This window comes from Anomaloglossus baeobatrachus, chromosome 12 (assembly GCF_048569485.1).
Source record: "Anomaloglossus baeobatrachus isolate aAnoBae1 chromosome 12, aAnoBae1.hap1, whole genome shotgun sequence".
NCBI lineage: Eukaryota > Metazoa > Chordata > Amphibia > Anura > Aromobatidae > Anomaloglossus > Anomaloglossus baeobatrachus.
In genome coordinates, this window is record NC_134364.1 from 98,930,094 (window position 1) to 98,947,548 (window position 17,455).

Genomic DNA, 17,455 nt, shown 5'->3' on the forward strand with positions numbered 1-17,455 from the left:
CACCGAGGTGGCGGCTGAGCCTATCGCAAGTGCACCAAGATGGCGGCTCAGCCTACCGCAGGTGCACCAAGAAGGCGGCTCAGCCTACCGCAGGTGTACCAAGATGGCGGCTCAGCCTACCGCAGGTGTACCAAGATGGCGGCTCAGCCTACCGCAGGTGTACCAAGATGGCGGCTCAGCCTACCGCAGGTGTACCAAGATGGCGGCTCAGCCTACCGCAGGTGTACCAAGATGGCGGCTCAGCCTACCGCAGGTGTACCAAGATGGCGGCTCAGCCTACCGCAGGTGTACCAAGATGGCGGCTCAGCCTACCGCAGGTGTACCAAGAAGGCGGCTCAGCCTACCGCAGGTGTACCAAGGTGGCGGCTCAGCCTACCGCAGGTGCACCAAGGTGGCGGCTCAGCCTACCGCAGGTGCACCAAGGTGGCGGCTCAGCCTACCGCAGGTGCATTAAGGTGGCGGCTCAGCCTACCGCAGGTGCATCAAGATGGCGGCTCAGCCTACCGCAGGTGCATCAAGATGGCGGCTCAGCCTACCGCAGGTGTACCAGGAAGGTGGCTCAGCCTACCGCAGGTGTACCAAGATGGCGGCTCAGCCTACCGCAGGTGCACCAAGATGGCGGCTCAGCCTACCGCAGGTGCACCAAGGTGGCGGCTCAGCCTACCGCAGGTGCACCAAGGTGGCGGCTCAGCCTACCGCAGGTGCATCAAGATGGCGGCTCAGCCTACCGCAGGTGCATCAAGATGGCGGCTCAGCCTACCGCAGGTGTACCAGGAAGGTGGCTCAGCCTACCGCAGGTGTACCAAGATGGCGGCTCAGCCTACCGCAGGTGTACCAAGATGGCGGCTCAGCAAGTGTACCGAGGTGACGGCTCAGCCTACTGCAGGTGTACCAAGATGGCGGCTCAGCCTACCGCAGGTGTACCAAGAAGGCGGCTCAGCCTACCGCAGGTGTACCAAGAAGGCGGCTCAGCCTACCGCAGGTGTACCAAGAAGGCGGCTCAGCCTACCGCAGGTGTACCAAGAAGGCGGCTCAGCCTACCGCAGGTGTACCAAGAAGGCGGCTCAGCCTACCGCAGGTGTACCAAGCTGACGGCTCAGCAAGTGTACCAAGATGGCGGCTCAGCCTACCGCAGGTGTACCAAGATGGCGGCTCAGCCTATCGTAGGTGTACACAGATGGCGGCTCAGCCTACCGCAGGTGTACCAAGGTGGCGGCTCAGCCTACCGCAGGTGTACCAAGGTGGCGGCTCAGCCTACCGCAGGTGTACCAAGGTGGCGGCTCAGCCTACCGCAGCTGTACCAAGGTGGCGGCTCAGCCTACCGCAGCTGTACCAAGGTGGCGGCTCAGCCTACCGCAGGTGCACCAAGGTGGCGGCTCAGCCTACCGCAGGTGCACCAAGGTGGTGGCTCAGCCAAGGTGGCGGCTCAGCCTACCGCAGGCGCACCAAGGTGGTGGCTCAGCCTACTGCAGGCGCACCAAGGTGGCGGCTCAGCCTACCGCAGGTGCACCAAGGTGGCGGCTCAGCCAACGGCAGGTGCACCAAGGTGGCAGCTCAGCAAGTGTACTGAGGTGACGGCTCAGCCGACCGCAGGTGTACCAATATGGCTGCTTAGCCTATTGCAGGTGCGCCAATATAGCAACGGCCGTATCATTGTATCTTATCAGTGTCATAGGGGGCACATGTTTATGTCCCACATTATAGAAATAGATTCACAGCTCAGCAGACAGTATCACACAGCAGAGGATGAGATACATAGCTCAGCAGACAGTATCACACGGGATAGGATTAGATACATGGCTCAGCAGACAGTATCACACGGGATAGGATTAGATACATGGCTCAGCAGACAGTATCACACGGGATAGCATTAGATACATGGCTCAGCAGACAGTATCACACGGGATAGGATTAGATACACGGCTCAGCAGACAGTATCACACAGGATAGGATTAGATGCACAGCTCAGCAGACAGTATCACACAGGATAGGATTAGATACACAGCTCAGCAGACAGTATCACACAGGATAGGATTAGATACACGGCTCAGCAGACAGTATCACACAGGATAGGATTAGATACACAGCTCAGCAGACAGTATCACACAGGATAGGATTAGATGCACAGCTCAGCAGACAGTATCACACGGGATAGGATTAGATACACAGCTCAGCAGACAGTATCACACAGGATAGGATTAGATGCACAGCTCAGCAGACAGTATCAAACGGGATAGGATTAGATACACGGCTCAGCAGACAGTATCACACAGGATGGGATTAGATACACAGCTCAGCAGACAGTATCACACAGGATAGGATTATATGCACAGCTCAGCAGACTGTATCACACAGGATAGGATTAGATACATGGCTCAGCAGACAGTATCACACAGGATAGGATTAGATACACGGCTCAGCAGTAGATGATAGGAGTTGTAGTCCTCTTTATTCTGACTTCTCCTCTTCTCCAGGATGTCTGGTGTCGGGGGACGGGTCAGGTCTCTGGAGCAGAACCAGCTCCTGGCAGGGGACATCGCTCGCGTCCTGTCTCTGTACGGCTTCATCACAGATTCGTACATAATTGTAAGTATTCCCACTGTCAGACCGGGAATATATAACACTGGGGAGGATTCTTTACAGAGGGCGTCCTCCTCCTGGGATCCGCTCCACAGCCTCTGGGCCTAGTGCCAGTCCATTACTGGTGCTGGTGCCGTCTGCACGGCTGTTGGAGCGGCGGCACTGGAGCCGGGAGTGATCCACGGGAGGGAAATCACTTGTTAAAATCTAGTCCTAAGCGGAGCTGATCTGATGCTGATCAGGGAATCTGATGGTCCTGGTGTGTAGTGGGAAATTTATTATCTTTTGTCTCTCCAGACCCCAGAGGATAATAACGGAGTAGAAAAATAACACACTTCATACTCTTCTGTCCCCTCCATGCTCTTCTGTTCCCTCCATGCTCTTCTGTTCCCTCCATGCTCTTCTGTTCCCTCCATGCTCTTCTGTCCCCTCCATGCTCTTCTGTCCCCTCCATGCTCTTCTGTCCCCTCCATTCTCTTCTGTCCCCTCCATGCTCTTCTGTCCCCTCCATGCTCTTCTGTCCCCTCTATGCTCTTCTGTCCCCTCTATGCTCTTCTGTCCCCTCTATGCTCTTCTGTCCCCTCCATGCTCTTCTGTCCCCTCCATGCTCTTCTGTTCCCTCCATGCTCTTCTGTTCCCTCCATGCTCTTCTGTTCCCTCCATGCTCTTCTGTTCCCTCCATGCTCTTCTGTTCCCTCCATGCTCTTCTGTTCTCTCCATGCTCTTCTGTTCCCTCCATGCTCTTCTGTTCCCTCCATGCTCTTCTGTTCCCTCCATGCTCTTCTGTTCCCTCCATGCTCTTCTGTTCCCTCCATGCTCTTCTGTTCCCTCCATGCTCTTCTGTTCCCTCCATGCTCTTCTGTTCCCTCCATGCTCTTCTGTTCCCTCCATGCTCTTCTGTTCCCTCCATGCTCTTCTGTTCCCTCCATGCTCTTCTGGCCCCTCCATGCTCTTCTGGCCCCTCCATGCTCTTCTGGCCCCTCCATGCTCCTCTGGCCCTCTCTTGTTTTGGTGCTTCAGGCTTTTCTTTTGTTTTCCATCTTCTCCACTCTTTGGTGCCTCTAGGCCTCAACATCATGGCATCACATAAGGCCCAGTCAGCGCCAGAGGGGACGAAAAGACTGAATCCCGAGGGAAGTAGGGTATTATACACAGGAGGCTTCACAGCACACTTTATATACCTGTCTGCTGCACACATTCACGACAGTGTTGCATGTACACTCAACCAAGCTACATTCAACACACACACGGCTCTGCTATATACACACAGCTGTGCTACAGTCACACACTGCTCTGCTACACACACATGATAACAGAGAGTGATAGAAAAAGGGTCTTAATTCCGCGCCAAGGACTCAATGGATCCAGGAAGAGATTAATGCTTCTTTAGGCTATGTGCGCACTAGACCGTTTTTCCCGCGGATTTACCCGCGGATTTGCCCCGGAAATTTCTTGAGAAATGTCTGCAATCTTTGTGCAGACATTTCCCATGAAATTCAATGAGAAAAAAAAATAGTTGTGCGCACTGTGCGGATTTTTCTCAAGAAAATTTCTTGAGAAAATTTTCTCGAGAAACTTTCTTGAGAAAATGTGCATGTCCATTAATTTCCGCAGGTACCTGCGGTATTCCGGGGGTATTCCGCAGGTAGCAATGATGTGCGGTATACCACCGGAATAGCCGCGATTTACCTGCGGTAATGCCCATCGCTGCCTGCGGTTTTGCAGGAAGCGATGTCATTATGCCAGGAAGAGGAGCAGAGTAAACACACGTCACACTCCCTGGACGCCGCACAGAAGCACTTCCTTGCGACCTCCAGGTGCCCGTGCAGTGTGTGTCCTGCTCCGGCCTCGCGGCTGCCTGCACTGCAGGGTGTCAGTGTCTGCCCGCAGTGTCAGCAGCCTGTCACGCTGCAGCGCAGGCAGACACTGACATCCTGCAGTGCTGGGAGCCGCGGGGATGACGATCGCTGCTGTCAGGAGGTGAGATCATTACCTGCTGTGACGATCTCCTGCCTCCTGACGTCACCGCGGTCACTGCTGTCTATGCCCGTCTCGCGAGCGGCCCGAGACTGTCACTAGCGGTGACGTCACGGGCTCTCGCGATAAGTCAGTGACAGCGCTGACGTCAGCAGTACAGGAGATGATCACAGAAGGTAATGATCTCATCTATGCTCCTGATGGCAGCGCTCGTCATCCCCTGCAGTGACCTGAGCTGACCTATTGATGTTAGCTCAGGTCACTGCATTGCTCTCCCAGCCAATGGGGAACATTCTGTTCTTCATTGACTGGGACAGCGACTATGGTATGGATCGCCGTGACCCCCCCCCTTATTGGATTACGCCGGACGTGGAATTGATTGTGCTCTTTTCAATAAATTGGTTAAAGAGGGAATGTTTTGGGGAGTGTTTTTTCAAATAAAACTACTTTTGTTGTCTATTTTTTAATTATTACTGACTGGGTTGGTGATGTCGGGTATCTGATAGACGCCTGACCTCACCAACCCCAGGGCTTGATGCCAGGTGACATTACACATCTGGCATCAACCCCATATATTACCCCGTTTGCCAACGCACCAGGGCGCGGGATGAGCTGGGGCAAAGCGCCAGGATTGGCACGTCTAATGGATGCGCCACTTCTGGGGCGGCTGCGGCCTGCTATTTTTAGGCTGGGGAGTGTCCGATAACAGTGGACCTCCCTAGTCTGAGAATATCAGACCCCAGCTGTCCGCTTTACCTTGGCTGGTGATCCAATATGGGGGGGACCCCACGTTTTTTGTTTTAAATTATTTATATAATTTTAAATAACAGCGTGGGGTGCCCACTGTTTTGGATTATCAGCCAAGGTGAGGTTGACAGCTGTGGTCTGCAGGCTGCAGCCGTCTGCTTTACCCTAGCTGGCTACAAAAAATGGGGGGACCTCACGTCATTTTTTTTTAATTATTTATTTATTTATTTTATGGCTAAATACAAGGCTAAGCACCCTTTAGGCTACTTTCACACATCCGGCTTGAGCTCTGCGGCTCAATCCAGCTGTGCAAGCTATGCAACGGATGCGGTGAAAACACCGCATCCTTTGCATAAGTTTTTCCTGTGCGGCCAGTCCGGTTTTTGCCGCTTGCGGCATGCTACTGAGCATGCGCAGTGGCAAAAACCGCATGCGGCGGCCGGATGCGGTTATTGCCGCATCGCGCCACATCCGGCCGCCATAGGCATGCATTGAAAAATGCGCCGCATCGGCCGAATGCGGCGCAATGCGTTTTTTTTGCCGCACGAAAAAACGCGCCAGGCAACGTTCCATCCGGCCGCCGCATCGGCTACATCTGCCGCATGCGGCAAAAAGCGGACGGAACGCAAGGCCATGCGGCACAATGTGGCACTAATTAAAGTCTATGCAGGAAAATCGCAACCGGCAGCAAAAAAAATCGGTTGCGATTTTCATGCAAAGTGCCGGATTGTGCCGCATAGCAAAAACCGGAGGTGTGAAAGTAGCCTAAGCCACATGAAAGTCACTAAAGGGTGCCAGCTTAGAAAATGCAGGGAGGTGGAACATTATATAGGTTTTTCTCATCTATCTATCTATCCCTCTATCTATCTATTTATCTATCTATCTATCTATCTATCTATCTATCTATCTATCTATCTATCTATCTATCTATCTATCTATCTATCTATCTATCTATCTATCTATCTATCTATCTATCTATCCCTCTATCTATCCCTCTATCTATCTATCTATCTATCTATCTATCTATCTATCTATCTATCTATCTATCTATCTATCTATCCCTCTATCTATCCCTCTATCTATCCCTCTATCTATCCCTCTATCTATCCCTCTATCTATCCCTCTATCTATCTATCTATCTATCTATCTATCTATCTATCTATCTATCTATCTATCTATCTATCTATCTATCTATCTATCTATCTATCTATCTATCCCTCTATCTATCTATCCCTCTATCTATCCCTCTATCTATCTATCTATCCCTCTATCTATCTATCCCTCTATCTATCTATCCCTCTATCTATCCCTCTATCTATCTATCCCTCTATCTATCTATCCCTCTATCTATCTATCTATTCATCTATCCATCTTTCCCTCTATCCATTATCTGTCTATCGATTATCTTTATTATTTATTGCAGGGACAAACCTGCGGTAAATCCGCGGCAAATCTGCGGCAAAAACGCATGCGGATTTGGTGCGGATTTTTTCCGCAGGTCCGGAAATCTTTCACTGGCAGAAGTTTCTCAAGAAATTTTCTTGAGAAACTTCACATTTCTAGTGCGCACATAGCCTTAATAACGTGCACAAGTCTACGCGTTTCTGGAGACACAGCTCCCTTCATGAGGCAATGGCAATGTGCAATTGGCAATTGGCAAAGGATGTTCTCTTGCCAATGTCCTGATGAAGGGAGCTGTGTCTCCAGAAACGCGTAGACTTGTGCATGTTATTAAAGAAGCATTAATCTCTTCCTGGATCCATTGAGTCCTTGGCGCGGAATTAAGACCCTTCTTCTATCACTCTCTGTTATCAGCCAACTTTGGGACTGCTGCCTGGACCTGGATCTTATATATGCCTGTATAGTGGTTGTGACTGGCACAACCATTATAGGTGAGTGTGTTTTCATTACATATCTTCCTCCCCTTTTGGGGTAAGACCCTATTGCGCTTTTCTTTCCACAGTTTCTCATCTGCTACACACACAGACACGCGGTTCTTTTATATACATGTGGCTCTGCTACATTCACACACAGCTTTGTTACACGCACACACTGCTCTGCGATACTTAAAATGGCTCTGTTATATACACACATCTGTGCTACACTCACAAATTGCTCTGCTACAGACACATAGACACATAGTTCTGTTATATACACACAGCTCTGCTACACACACAGCTCTATTATATACACACCGCTGTGCTACACTCACACACTGCTCTTCAACACACACTGTTCTGCTACAGACACAGACACGTAGCTCTGTTATATACACACAGCTGTGCTACACACCCACACACACACCTCTGCTACACACACTACTCTGCTACACTCACACACTGCTCTGCTACACATACAGATATACGGCTCTGCTACACTCACACACTGCTCTGCTACACATACAGATATACGGCTCTGCTACACTCACACACTGCTCTGCTACACATACAGATATACGGCTCTGCTACACTCACACACTGCTCTGCTACACATACAGATATACGGCTCTTTTACACTCACACACTGCTCTGCTACATTCACACACTGCTCTGCTACATTCACACACTGCTGTGCTACACACATGACTCTGTTATATAAACACAGCTTTGCTACACTCACACTCTGCTCTGCTACACACACAGATACGCGGCTCTAGTATATACACACAACTGTGCTATACACACTGCTCTGCTACCCACACCCTGCTCTGCTACAACACCGCTCTGCTACACTCACACACTGCTCTACTACACTCACTGCTCTGCTACACTCACACACTGCTCTACTAAACTCACTGCTCTGCTACACTCACACACTGCTCTGCTACTCACACTGCTCTGCTACACTCACACTGCTCTGCTACACTCACACCCTGCTCTGCTACAACACTGCTCTGCTACACTCACACAATGCTCTACTACACTCACTGCTCTGCTACACACAACTGTGCTACACTCACACACTGCTCTGCTACACTCACACACTGCTCTGCTAGACACACACTGCTCTGCTACACACATTCGACTCTGCTACACACACGACTGCTACACACACTCAACCTTGCTACACACGTGCGGCTCTGCTACACACGCGACTGCTACACATGCACACAACTACTACACACACATACTGCTCTGCTACAAACACAAAGCTGAGCTACACTCACGTGGCTCTGCTACACAGACACTCCACTATGCTACAGACATGTGGCTCTGCTACACAAATACAATTCTGGTACACATGCAGCTTTGCTCTACAAGCATGACGCTCTGATCCACATACAACTCTGCTGCACACACGCTCAGCTCACCTACACTCACTCTCAGCTCTGCTGCACAGACGTGGCTCAGCTACATACAGGCCCAGGTGGATCTGCTCCATACACGCACACTCGGATCTTCTACACACACATTTGCGCAACTCTACTACACATATAAACGTGTGAGTCTCTGATTGTGCTGCTCACTTGTACGTTGCTCTGCTACTCACACTAAACATTACCACAGTTTGGAGTTCCTTCCCGACATGTGGCTGATATGGCCTGAGAGGTCCGTCTGTTGCTCAGGTTGTGCGGCCTCCGTGCAGACCCCGCGGCCTCCGTGCAGACCCCGCGGCCTCCGTGCAGACCCCGCGGCCTCCGTGCAGACCCCGCGGCCTCCGTGCAGACCCCGCGGCCTCCGTGCAGACCCCGCGGCCTCCGTGCAGACCCCGCGGCCTCCGTGCAGACCCCGCGGCCTCCGTGCAGACCCTGGTTTTTCTTCTCCTGATAAGATCGATCAGTGTGAGGCAGGAGCAGGGAGCAGATCTCTCTGTGGTCTGGTAGACGCTGTATCAGGAGAAAGCTGCCCCTGCAATACTTTTATTTATTGCTAAAAATTACATCTTATAGTTTAAAAACATACGGTACTTTTGTGCCATTCATGCTAGACAGAAAAAATAAGTCCTACGATGTTAAATGTTGCCATATTTGACTCTACTTAGAATCCTTTTTTTCTTTGTCGCTCCATTGGGAGACCCAGACAATTGGGTGTATAGCTTCTGCCTCCGGAGGCCACACAAAGTATTACACTTAAAAGTGTAAAGCCCCTCCCCTTCTGCCTATACACCCCCCGTGCATCACGGGCTCCTCAGTTTTTATGCTTTGTGCGAAGGAGGCTGACATCCTACGCAAATGGGACAGGAAGTCGACGTCCCTCGACAGGAACGTCTCCCTCTCTCAGGCAGCCAAAGCTTCCCTTCGGTGGTGGCTTCTTCCCACTTCATTGTCGAAGGGGAAATCCTTCCTACCCCCATCCTGGGCGGTGGTCACGACGGACGCGAGTCTGTCAGGGTGGGGAGCAGTCTTTCTCCACCACAGGGCTCAGGGTACGTGGGACTCAGCAAGAGTCCTCCCTTCAGATCAATGTTCTGGAGATCAGGGCAGTGTATCTTGCCCTAAAAGCGTTCCAGCAGTGGCTGGAAGGCAAGCAGATCCGAATTCAGTCGGACAACTCCACAGCGGTGGCTTACATCAACCACCAAGGCGAAACACGCAGTCGGCAAGCCTTCCAGGAAGTCCGGCGGATTTTGATGTGGGTGGAAGCCACGGCCTCCACCATATCCGCAGTTCACATCCCGGGCGTAGAAAACTGGGAAGCAGACTTTCTCAGTCGCCAGGGCATGGACGCAGGGGAATGGTCCCTTCACCCGGACGTGTTTTCAGGAGGTCTGTTGCCGCTGGGGGGTGCCGGACGTCGACCTCATGGCGTCCCGGCACAACAACAAGGTACCAATGTTCATGGCACGGTCTCAAGATCCCAGAGCTCTGGCGGCAGACGCCTTAGTTCAGGATTGGTCGCAGTTTCAGCTCCCTTATGGGTTTCCCCCGCTGGCACTGTTGCCCAGAGTGTTACGCAAGATCAGGGCCGACTGCCGCCGCGCCATCCTCGTCGCTCCAGACTGGCCAAGGAGGTCGTGGTACCCGGATCTTTGGCATCTCACGGTCGGTCAACCGTGGGCACTACCAGACCAACCAGACTTGCTATCTCAAGGGCCGTTTTTCCATCTGAATTCTGCGGCTCTCAACCTGACTGTGTGGCCATTGAGTCCTGGAGCCCTGAGCTCCCACGTCCGCCTCGTCATCCTGAGAGTCCTCCAGCTGAGATCCAGAGCAGCATGAGGAGGCCGGGGAAGAGTCCCAGCGAGGCCGCTTAGCCGGTCTGGGACTGCGATCCGGGCAGGAGTCCTCCGCCTGGGACCTAGGGGCTATCCTGGGAGCGCGCTGCGGCGCGGACCGAGAAGGCCCTGGAGGAGACAAACTAACAGGGGCCGGGGCCTGTGAAGAGCCCGGTCTGGACTGCAAAGCCTCAAGGAGCTTAGATGACCATTTGTCCATAGACTGGGCAATGGATTGAGAAAGTGACTGAGAGAGTTTCTCAGCGAAAGAGGCCAATGACGGTGACTCTGTCCCTGCAGCCTGCTCAGGAGGAGCAGGGAGATCTACATGAGCCGAGGGGCCCACAAGTGCCCCGGGCTCCGGCTGAGCAAGCGTGGCAGGAGTCGAGCATTGATCACAGTGAGGGTAGGTGGATCCCGCAGGCAACATAGCCCCACAAGAGGTACAGGCTGCGAAAAAAACCTGTGTCTTAAGGGCTTTGCTCCTTGTGGACGACATGCTGCAAGCAATAAGTGCCCCTTAGGAGAGCAACCACTGAGGGTATATGGGAAAGGGTTAAACAGCCGTTCCGAATGAAGGGAATTTTGTTTACTTACCGTAAATTCCTTTTCTTCTAGCTCCAATTGGGAGACCCAGACAATTGGGTGTATAGCTTCTGCCTCCGGAGGCCACACAAAGTATTACACTTAAAAGTGTAAAGCCCCTCCCCTTCTGCCTATACACCCCCCGTGCATCACGGGCTCCTCAGTTTTTATGCTTTGTGCGAAGGAGGCTGACATCCACGCATAGCTCCACATCTTAGTCAGCAGCAGCTGCTGACTATGTCGGATGGAAGAAAAGAGGGCCCATAACAGGGCCCCCAGCATGCTCCCTTCTCACCCCACTCTGGTCGGCGGTGTTGTTAAGGTTGAGGTACCCATTGCGGGTACATAGGCAGGAGCCACATGCTGTTTTCCTTCCCCATCCCTTAAGGGCTCTGGGTGAAGTGGGATCCTAATCGGTCTCCAGGCACGGGGACCGTGCTCCCTCCGCAGCCCCTGGGGAATCTGCTGGACAGGAGCCGGGTATCGTCAGGGACAAGGCCCTGCTACTGTGAGGTACTCTGTGTCCCCTTGGGGGACCGCGCATGAGCGCTTGTGCCATACACACTGCAGCACTGCTGGGTGTGTTAGTGCGCCGGGGACTACCGCGCCGACCGCGCTTATTTGCCGGCCGCGCTTATAACTTTAGTCCCCGGCTTTTGCGGCCTAGTATCGCATATTCCCGCCCCCAGGCCTGCCAGTCAGGGGAAGGGCGGGACGCTGCACAGGACGTCAGCGCTGAGGGCTGGAGCATACTTTGTATCCTCCTCCCCCCTCACTCAGCACAGTGGGGCACCAGATTCCCGCACTTTCTAGGGCACGCCCACGGCCCCCTCCTCCCCACAGAACGCCGGCAGCCATTCCTGTCAGCACTTCTGACGCTGGAGAGGAGAGACAACACGGCTCTGGGAGGCCCAGGCAGGGAATCTGGTGATCACACAACCGCTTTGAGCGGTCGGTAAGCAGCACCTGAGCTGCTGGCCCCACTGAGTGCCGAAGTGTACATATATATATATGCTTATATGCTATACATTTACACTGTACGGTCGCACTGTTGATTTTTGGCTATATACCCTCCTGGATTGTACTTTGAGGAGACAACAGCATGTCGTCCGCAAAAAGCAAGGGTGCCAAAGCACAGGCTTACTTTGCAACCTGTACCTCATGTGCGGCTATACTACCGGCAGGTTCCACCGACCCTCATTGTGTGCAATGCTCGGCCCCTGTGGCACTTACTCAGCCGGAGCCTCTGCTACTGGTGGCTCAGGTGGAACCACCTGCTACCACTGTCCAGGTGACAGGGACGGAGTTTGCAGTATTTGCTGACAAACTGTCTGAGAGTATGGATAAATGGTCTGCTAAGATACTAGAAGCCTTACAGTCCAGACCGGTGACTCAGGCCCCGGGCACTGTTGAATCATTGACCCCAGGCCCCCCTCAGTTGGAGCAGCAAAGTGCTCCTGGGGTGACCCATAGGTCCCAGGGTGAGGTCTCTGACACGGACTGCAGTCCCAGGCCGCCTAAGCGGGCTCGCTGGGAAATTCCCTCGACTTCATCACACTGTTCAGGGTCTCAGCAGGAGGACTCTCTGGATGATGAAGCGGAGGTAGCAGATCAGGATTCTGATCCTGAGGCCGCTCTCAACCTAGATACACCTGAAGGTGACGCCATAGTGAATGACCTTATAGCGACCATCAATCAGGTGTTGGATATTTCTCCCCCAGCTCCTCCAATTGAGGAGTCAGCTTCTCAACGCCATTAATGCTGTCCTGGACTCTGCGAGCCGTACGGCGGTAGCATCCGCCAATTCGGTGGCAGTCCGCAGGGCCATGTGGCTACGTGAATGGAAGGCAGACTCTGCTTCCAAAAAGTTCTTAACCGGTTTGCCATTTTCTGGCGACCGCCTGTTTGGTGAGCGATTGGATGAAATCATTAAACAATCTAAGGGAAAGGACTCATCCTTACCCCAGTCCAAACCAAACAGACCTCAACAACGGAAGGTACAATCGAGGTTTCGGTCCTTTCGGTCCGCGGGCAGGTCTCAATTCTCCTCGTCCAAAAGGCCTCAGAAGGATCAGAGGAACTCCGATTCATGGCGGTCTAAGTCACGTCCTAAAAAGACCGCCGGAGGAACCGCTCCCAAAGCGGCCTCCTCATGACTTTCGGCCTCCTCACACCGCATCCTCGGTCGGTGGCAGGCTTTCCCGCTTTTGCGACGCCTGGCTGCCTCAGGTAAAAGACCGTTGGGTGAGAGACATTCTGTCTCACGGTTACAGGATAGAGTTCAGCTCTCGTCCTCCGACTCGATTTTTCAGAATATCTCTGCCCCCCGAGCGAGCCGATTCCTTTTCAGCAACAGGGTCACGGTTTTTACTCCAACTTGTTCGTGGTGCCGAAAAAGGACGGATCCTTCCGTCCTGTTCTGGACCTAAAACTGCTCAACAAACACGTAAAAACCAGGCGGTTCCGGATGGAATCGCTCCGCTCCGTCATCGCCTCAATGTCCCAAGGAGATTTCCTAGCATCAATCGACATCAAAGATGCTTATCTCCACGTACCGATTGCTCCAGAGCATCAGCGCTTCCTGCGTTTCGCCATAGGGGACGAACACCTTCAGTTCGTGGCACTGCCTTTCGGCCTGGCGACAGCCCCACGGGTCTTCACCAAGGTCATGGCAACAGTAGTAGCAGTTCTGCACTCTCAGGGACACTCGGTGATCCCTTACTTAGACCATCTGCTTGTCAAGGCACCCTCTCAAGTGGCATGCCAACACAGCCTGAACATTGCTCTGGAGACTCTCCAGAGTTTCGGGTGGATCATCAATTTTCCAAAGTCAAATTTGACACCGGCCCAATCACTGACATATCTTGGCATGGAGTTTCATACTCTCTCAGCGATAGTGAAGCTTCCGCTGGACAAACAACGTTCACTACAGACAGGGGTGCAATCTCTCCTTCAAGGCCAGTCACACCCCTTGAGGCGCCTCATGCACTTCCTAGGGAAGATGGTAGCAGCAATGGAGGCAGTTTCTTTTGCGCAGTTTCGTCTGCGTCCACTTCAATGGGACATTCTCCGCAAATGGGACAGGAAGTCGACGTCCCTCGACAGGAACGTCACCCTTTCTCGGGCAGCCAAGGCTTCCCTTCAGTGGTGGCTTCTTCCCACTTCTCTGTCGAAGGGGAAATCCTTCCTGCCCCCATCCTGGGCTGTGGTCACGACGGACGCGAGCCTGTCAGGGTGGGGAGCGGTCTTTCTCCACCACAGGGCTCAGGGTACTTGGACTCAGCCAGAGTCCTCCCTTCAGATCAATGTTCTGGAGATACGGGCAGTGTATCTTGCCCTAAAGGCGTTCCAGCCGTGGCTGGAAGGCAAGCAGATCCGAATTCAGTCAGACAACTCCACAGCGGTGGCATACATCAACCACCAAGGCGGAACACGCAGTTGGCAAGCCTCCCTGGAAGTCCGGCGGATTCTGCTATGGGTGGAAGCCACAGCCTCCACCATATCCGCAGTTCACATCCCGGGCGTAGAAAACTGGGAAGCAGACTTTCTCAGTCGCCAGGGCATGGACGCAGGGGAATGGTCCCTTCACCCGGACGTGTTTCAGGAGATCTGTTGCCGCTGGGGGATGCCGGACGTCGACCTAATGGCGTCCCGGCACAACAACAAGGTCCCGACATTCATGGCACGGTCTCAAGATCACAGAGCTCTGGCGGCAGACGCCTTAGTTCAGGATTGGTCGCAGTTTCAACTCCCTTATGTGTTTCCTCCTCTGGCACTGTTGCCCAGAGTGTTACGCAAGATCAGGTCCGACTGCTGCCGCGCCATCCTCGTCGCTCCAGACTGGCCGAGGAGGTCGTGGTACCCGGATCTGTGGCATCTCACGGTGGGCCAACCGTGGGCACTACCAGACCGACCAGACTTGCTGTCTCAAGGGCCGTTTTTCCATCTGAATTCTGCGGCCCTCAACCTGACTGTGTGGCCATTGAGTCCTGGATCCTAGCGTCTTCAGGGTTATCTCATGAGGTCATTGCCACTATGAGACAGGCTAGGAAACCAACGTCCGCCAAGATCTACCACAGGACGTGGAGGATATTCTTATCTTGGTGCTCTGATCAGGGTTTTTCTCCCTGGCCATTTGCCTTGCCCACTTTTCTTTCCTTCCTTCAATCCGGATTGGAAAAAGGTTTGTCGCTCGGCTCCCTTAAGGGACAAGTCTCAGCGCTCTCTGTGTTTTTTCAGAAGCGCCTAGCCAGACTTCCACAGGTACGCACGTTCCTGCAGGGGGTTTGTCACATAGTCCCTCCTTACAAGCGGCCGTTAGAACCCTGGGATCTGAACAGGGTGCTGATGGCTCTTCAGAAACCACCTTTCGAGCCAATGAAGGATGTTTCTCTCTCACGCCTTTCGCAGAAAGTGGTCTTCCTAGTAGCAGTCACATCACTTCGGAGAGTGTCTGAGCTGGCAGCGCTGTCATGCAAAGCCCCTTTCCTGGTGTTTCACCAGGACAAGGTGGTTCTGCGTCCGGTCCCAGAATTTCTCCCTAAGGTGGTATCCCCCTTTCATCTCAATCAGGATATCTCCTTACCCTCTTTTTGTCCTCATCCAGTTCACCAATGTGAAAGGGATTTGCATTTGTTGGATCTGGTGAGAGCACTCAGACTCTACATTTCTCGTACGGCGCCCCTGCGCCGCTCGGATGCACTCTTTGTCCTTGTCGCTGGCCAGCGTAAAGGGTCACAGGCTTCAAAATCAACCCTGGCTCGGTGGATCAAGGAACCAATTCTCGAAGCTTACCGATCTTCTGGGCTTCCGGTTCCCTCAGGGCTGAGGGCCCATTCTACCAGAGCCGTGGGCGCGTCCTGGGCTTTGAGGCACCAGGCTACGGCTCAGCAGGTGTGTCAGGCAGCTACCTGGTCGAGCCTGCACACTTTCACGAAACACTATCAGGTGCATACCTATGCTTCGGCAGATGCCAGCCTAGGTAGGCGAGTCCTTCAGGCGGCGGTTGCCCACCTGTAGGAAGGGGCCGTTTTACGGCTCTATTACGAGGTTTTACTTTACCCACCCAGGGACTGCTTTTGGACGTCCCAATTGTCTGGGTCTCCCAATGGAGCGACAAAGAAGAAGGGAATTTTGTTTACTTACCGTAAATTCCTTTTCTTCTAGCTCCAATTGGGAGACCCAGCACCCGCCCCTGTTCCCTTCGGGCTGTTGTTCTTTGTGTACACATGTTGTTCATGTTGAATGGTTTCAGTTCTCCGAAATTCCTTCGGATTGAATTTACTTTAAACCAATTTATAACTTTTCCTCCTTCTTGCTTTTGCACCAAAACTGAGGAGCCCGTGATGCACGGGAGGGTGTATAGGCAGAGGGGAGGGGTTACACTTTTTAAAGTGTAATACTTTGTGTGGCCTCCGGAGGCAGAAGCTATACACCCAATTGTCTGGGTCTCCCAATTGGAGCTAGAAGAAAAGGAATTTACGGTAAGTAAACAAAATTCCCTTCTTTTTCTAGGAATTTTTCACCAACAGCCTGTGGGAGACGCTGCCCGTGTCTTGGAGATTAGCGTTGTCAGACCTGACTGCCCCGGACTTGGCCGATCTACTCTTATCGGACAGTAACGCAAGGAATACAAGGTAGATGAATGCAAGTTATCTGGTACACACACAAAGCAGCTATCATGTTGGTTTCTTTGTAATCAACAGTGCGCATTCAGGAGCTGAGCCCGCGCCATACACAGCCGGCACCCGATAGTAACTGATGTAATGTACAGTGAACTCTCAGGAGCTGAGCCTGCGCCATACACAGCCGGCACCCGATAGTCACTGATGTAATGTACAGTGCGCTCTCAGGAGCTGAACCCGCGCCATACACAGCCAGCACCTGATAGTAACTGATGTAATGTACAGTGCACTCTCAGGAGCTGAGCCCGCGCCATACACAGCCGGCACCCGATAGTCACTGATGTAATGTACAGTGCACTCTCAGGAGCTGAGCCCGCGCCATACACAGCCGGCACCCGATAGTCACTGATGTAATGTACAGTGCACTCTCAGGAGCTGAGCCCGCGCCATACACAGCCGGCACCCGATAGTCACTGATGTAATGTATAGTGCACTCTCAGGAGCTGAGCCCGCGCCATACACAGCCAGCACCCGATAGTCACTGATGTAATGTACAGTTCACTCTCAGGAGCTGAGCCCGCGCCATACACAGCCGGCACCCGATAGTAACTGATGTAATGTACAGTGCACTCTCAGGAGCTGAGCCCGCGCCATACACAGCCAGCACCCGATAGTCACTGATGTAATGTACAGTTCACTCTCAGGAGCTGAGCCCGCGCCATACACAGCCAGCACCCGATAGTCACTGATGTAATGTACAGTTCACTCTCAGGAGCTGAGCCCGCGCC

General features: G+C 53.0%; 1 protein-coding gene across 6 annotated transcripts in view; it reads left to right on the forward strand.

The window, feature by feature from the left end:
• LOC142258168 (methyltransferase-like protein 25B) overlaps positions 1–17,455 on the forward strand; it is a 119,951-nt gene that overhangs the window by 1,402 nt on the left and 101,094 nt on the right. For all 6 annotated transcript variants that reach the window (XR_012727718.1, XR_012727715.1, XR_012727716.1 and 3 more), the window contains exons 2-3: positions 2,475–2,586; positions 16,558–16,679. Coding sequence is in view for 2 of the 6 variants with exons in the window: in XM_075330662.1 (XP_075186777.1) it covers positions 2,475–2,586; positions 16,558–16,679 (234 nt within the window). In the remaining 4 variants the exon portion in view is untranslated. The remainder of the gene's footprint in view (positions 1–2,474; positions 2,587–16,557; positions 16,680–17,455) is intronic.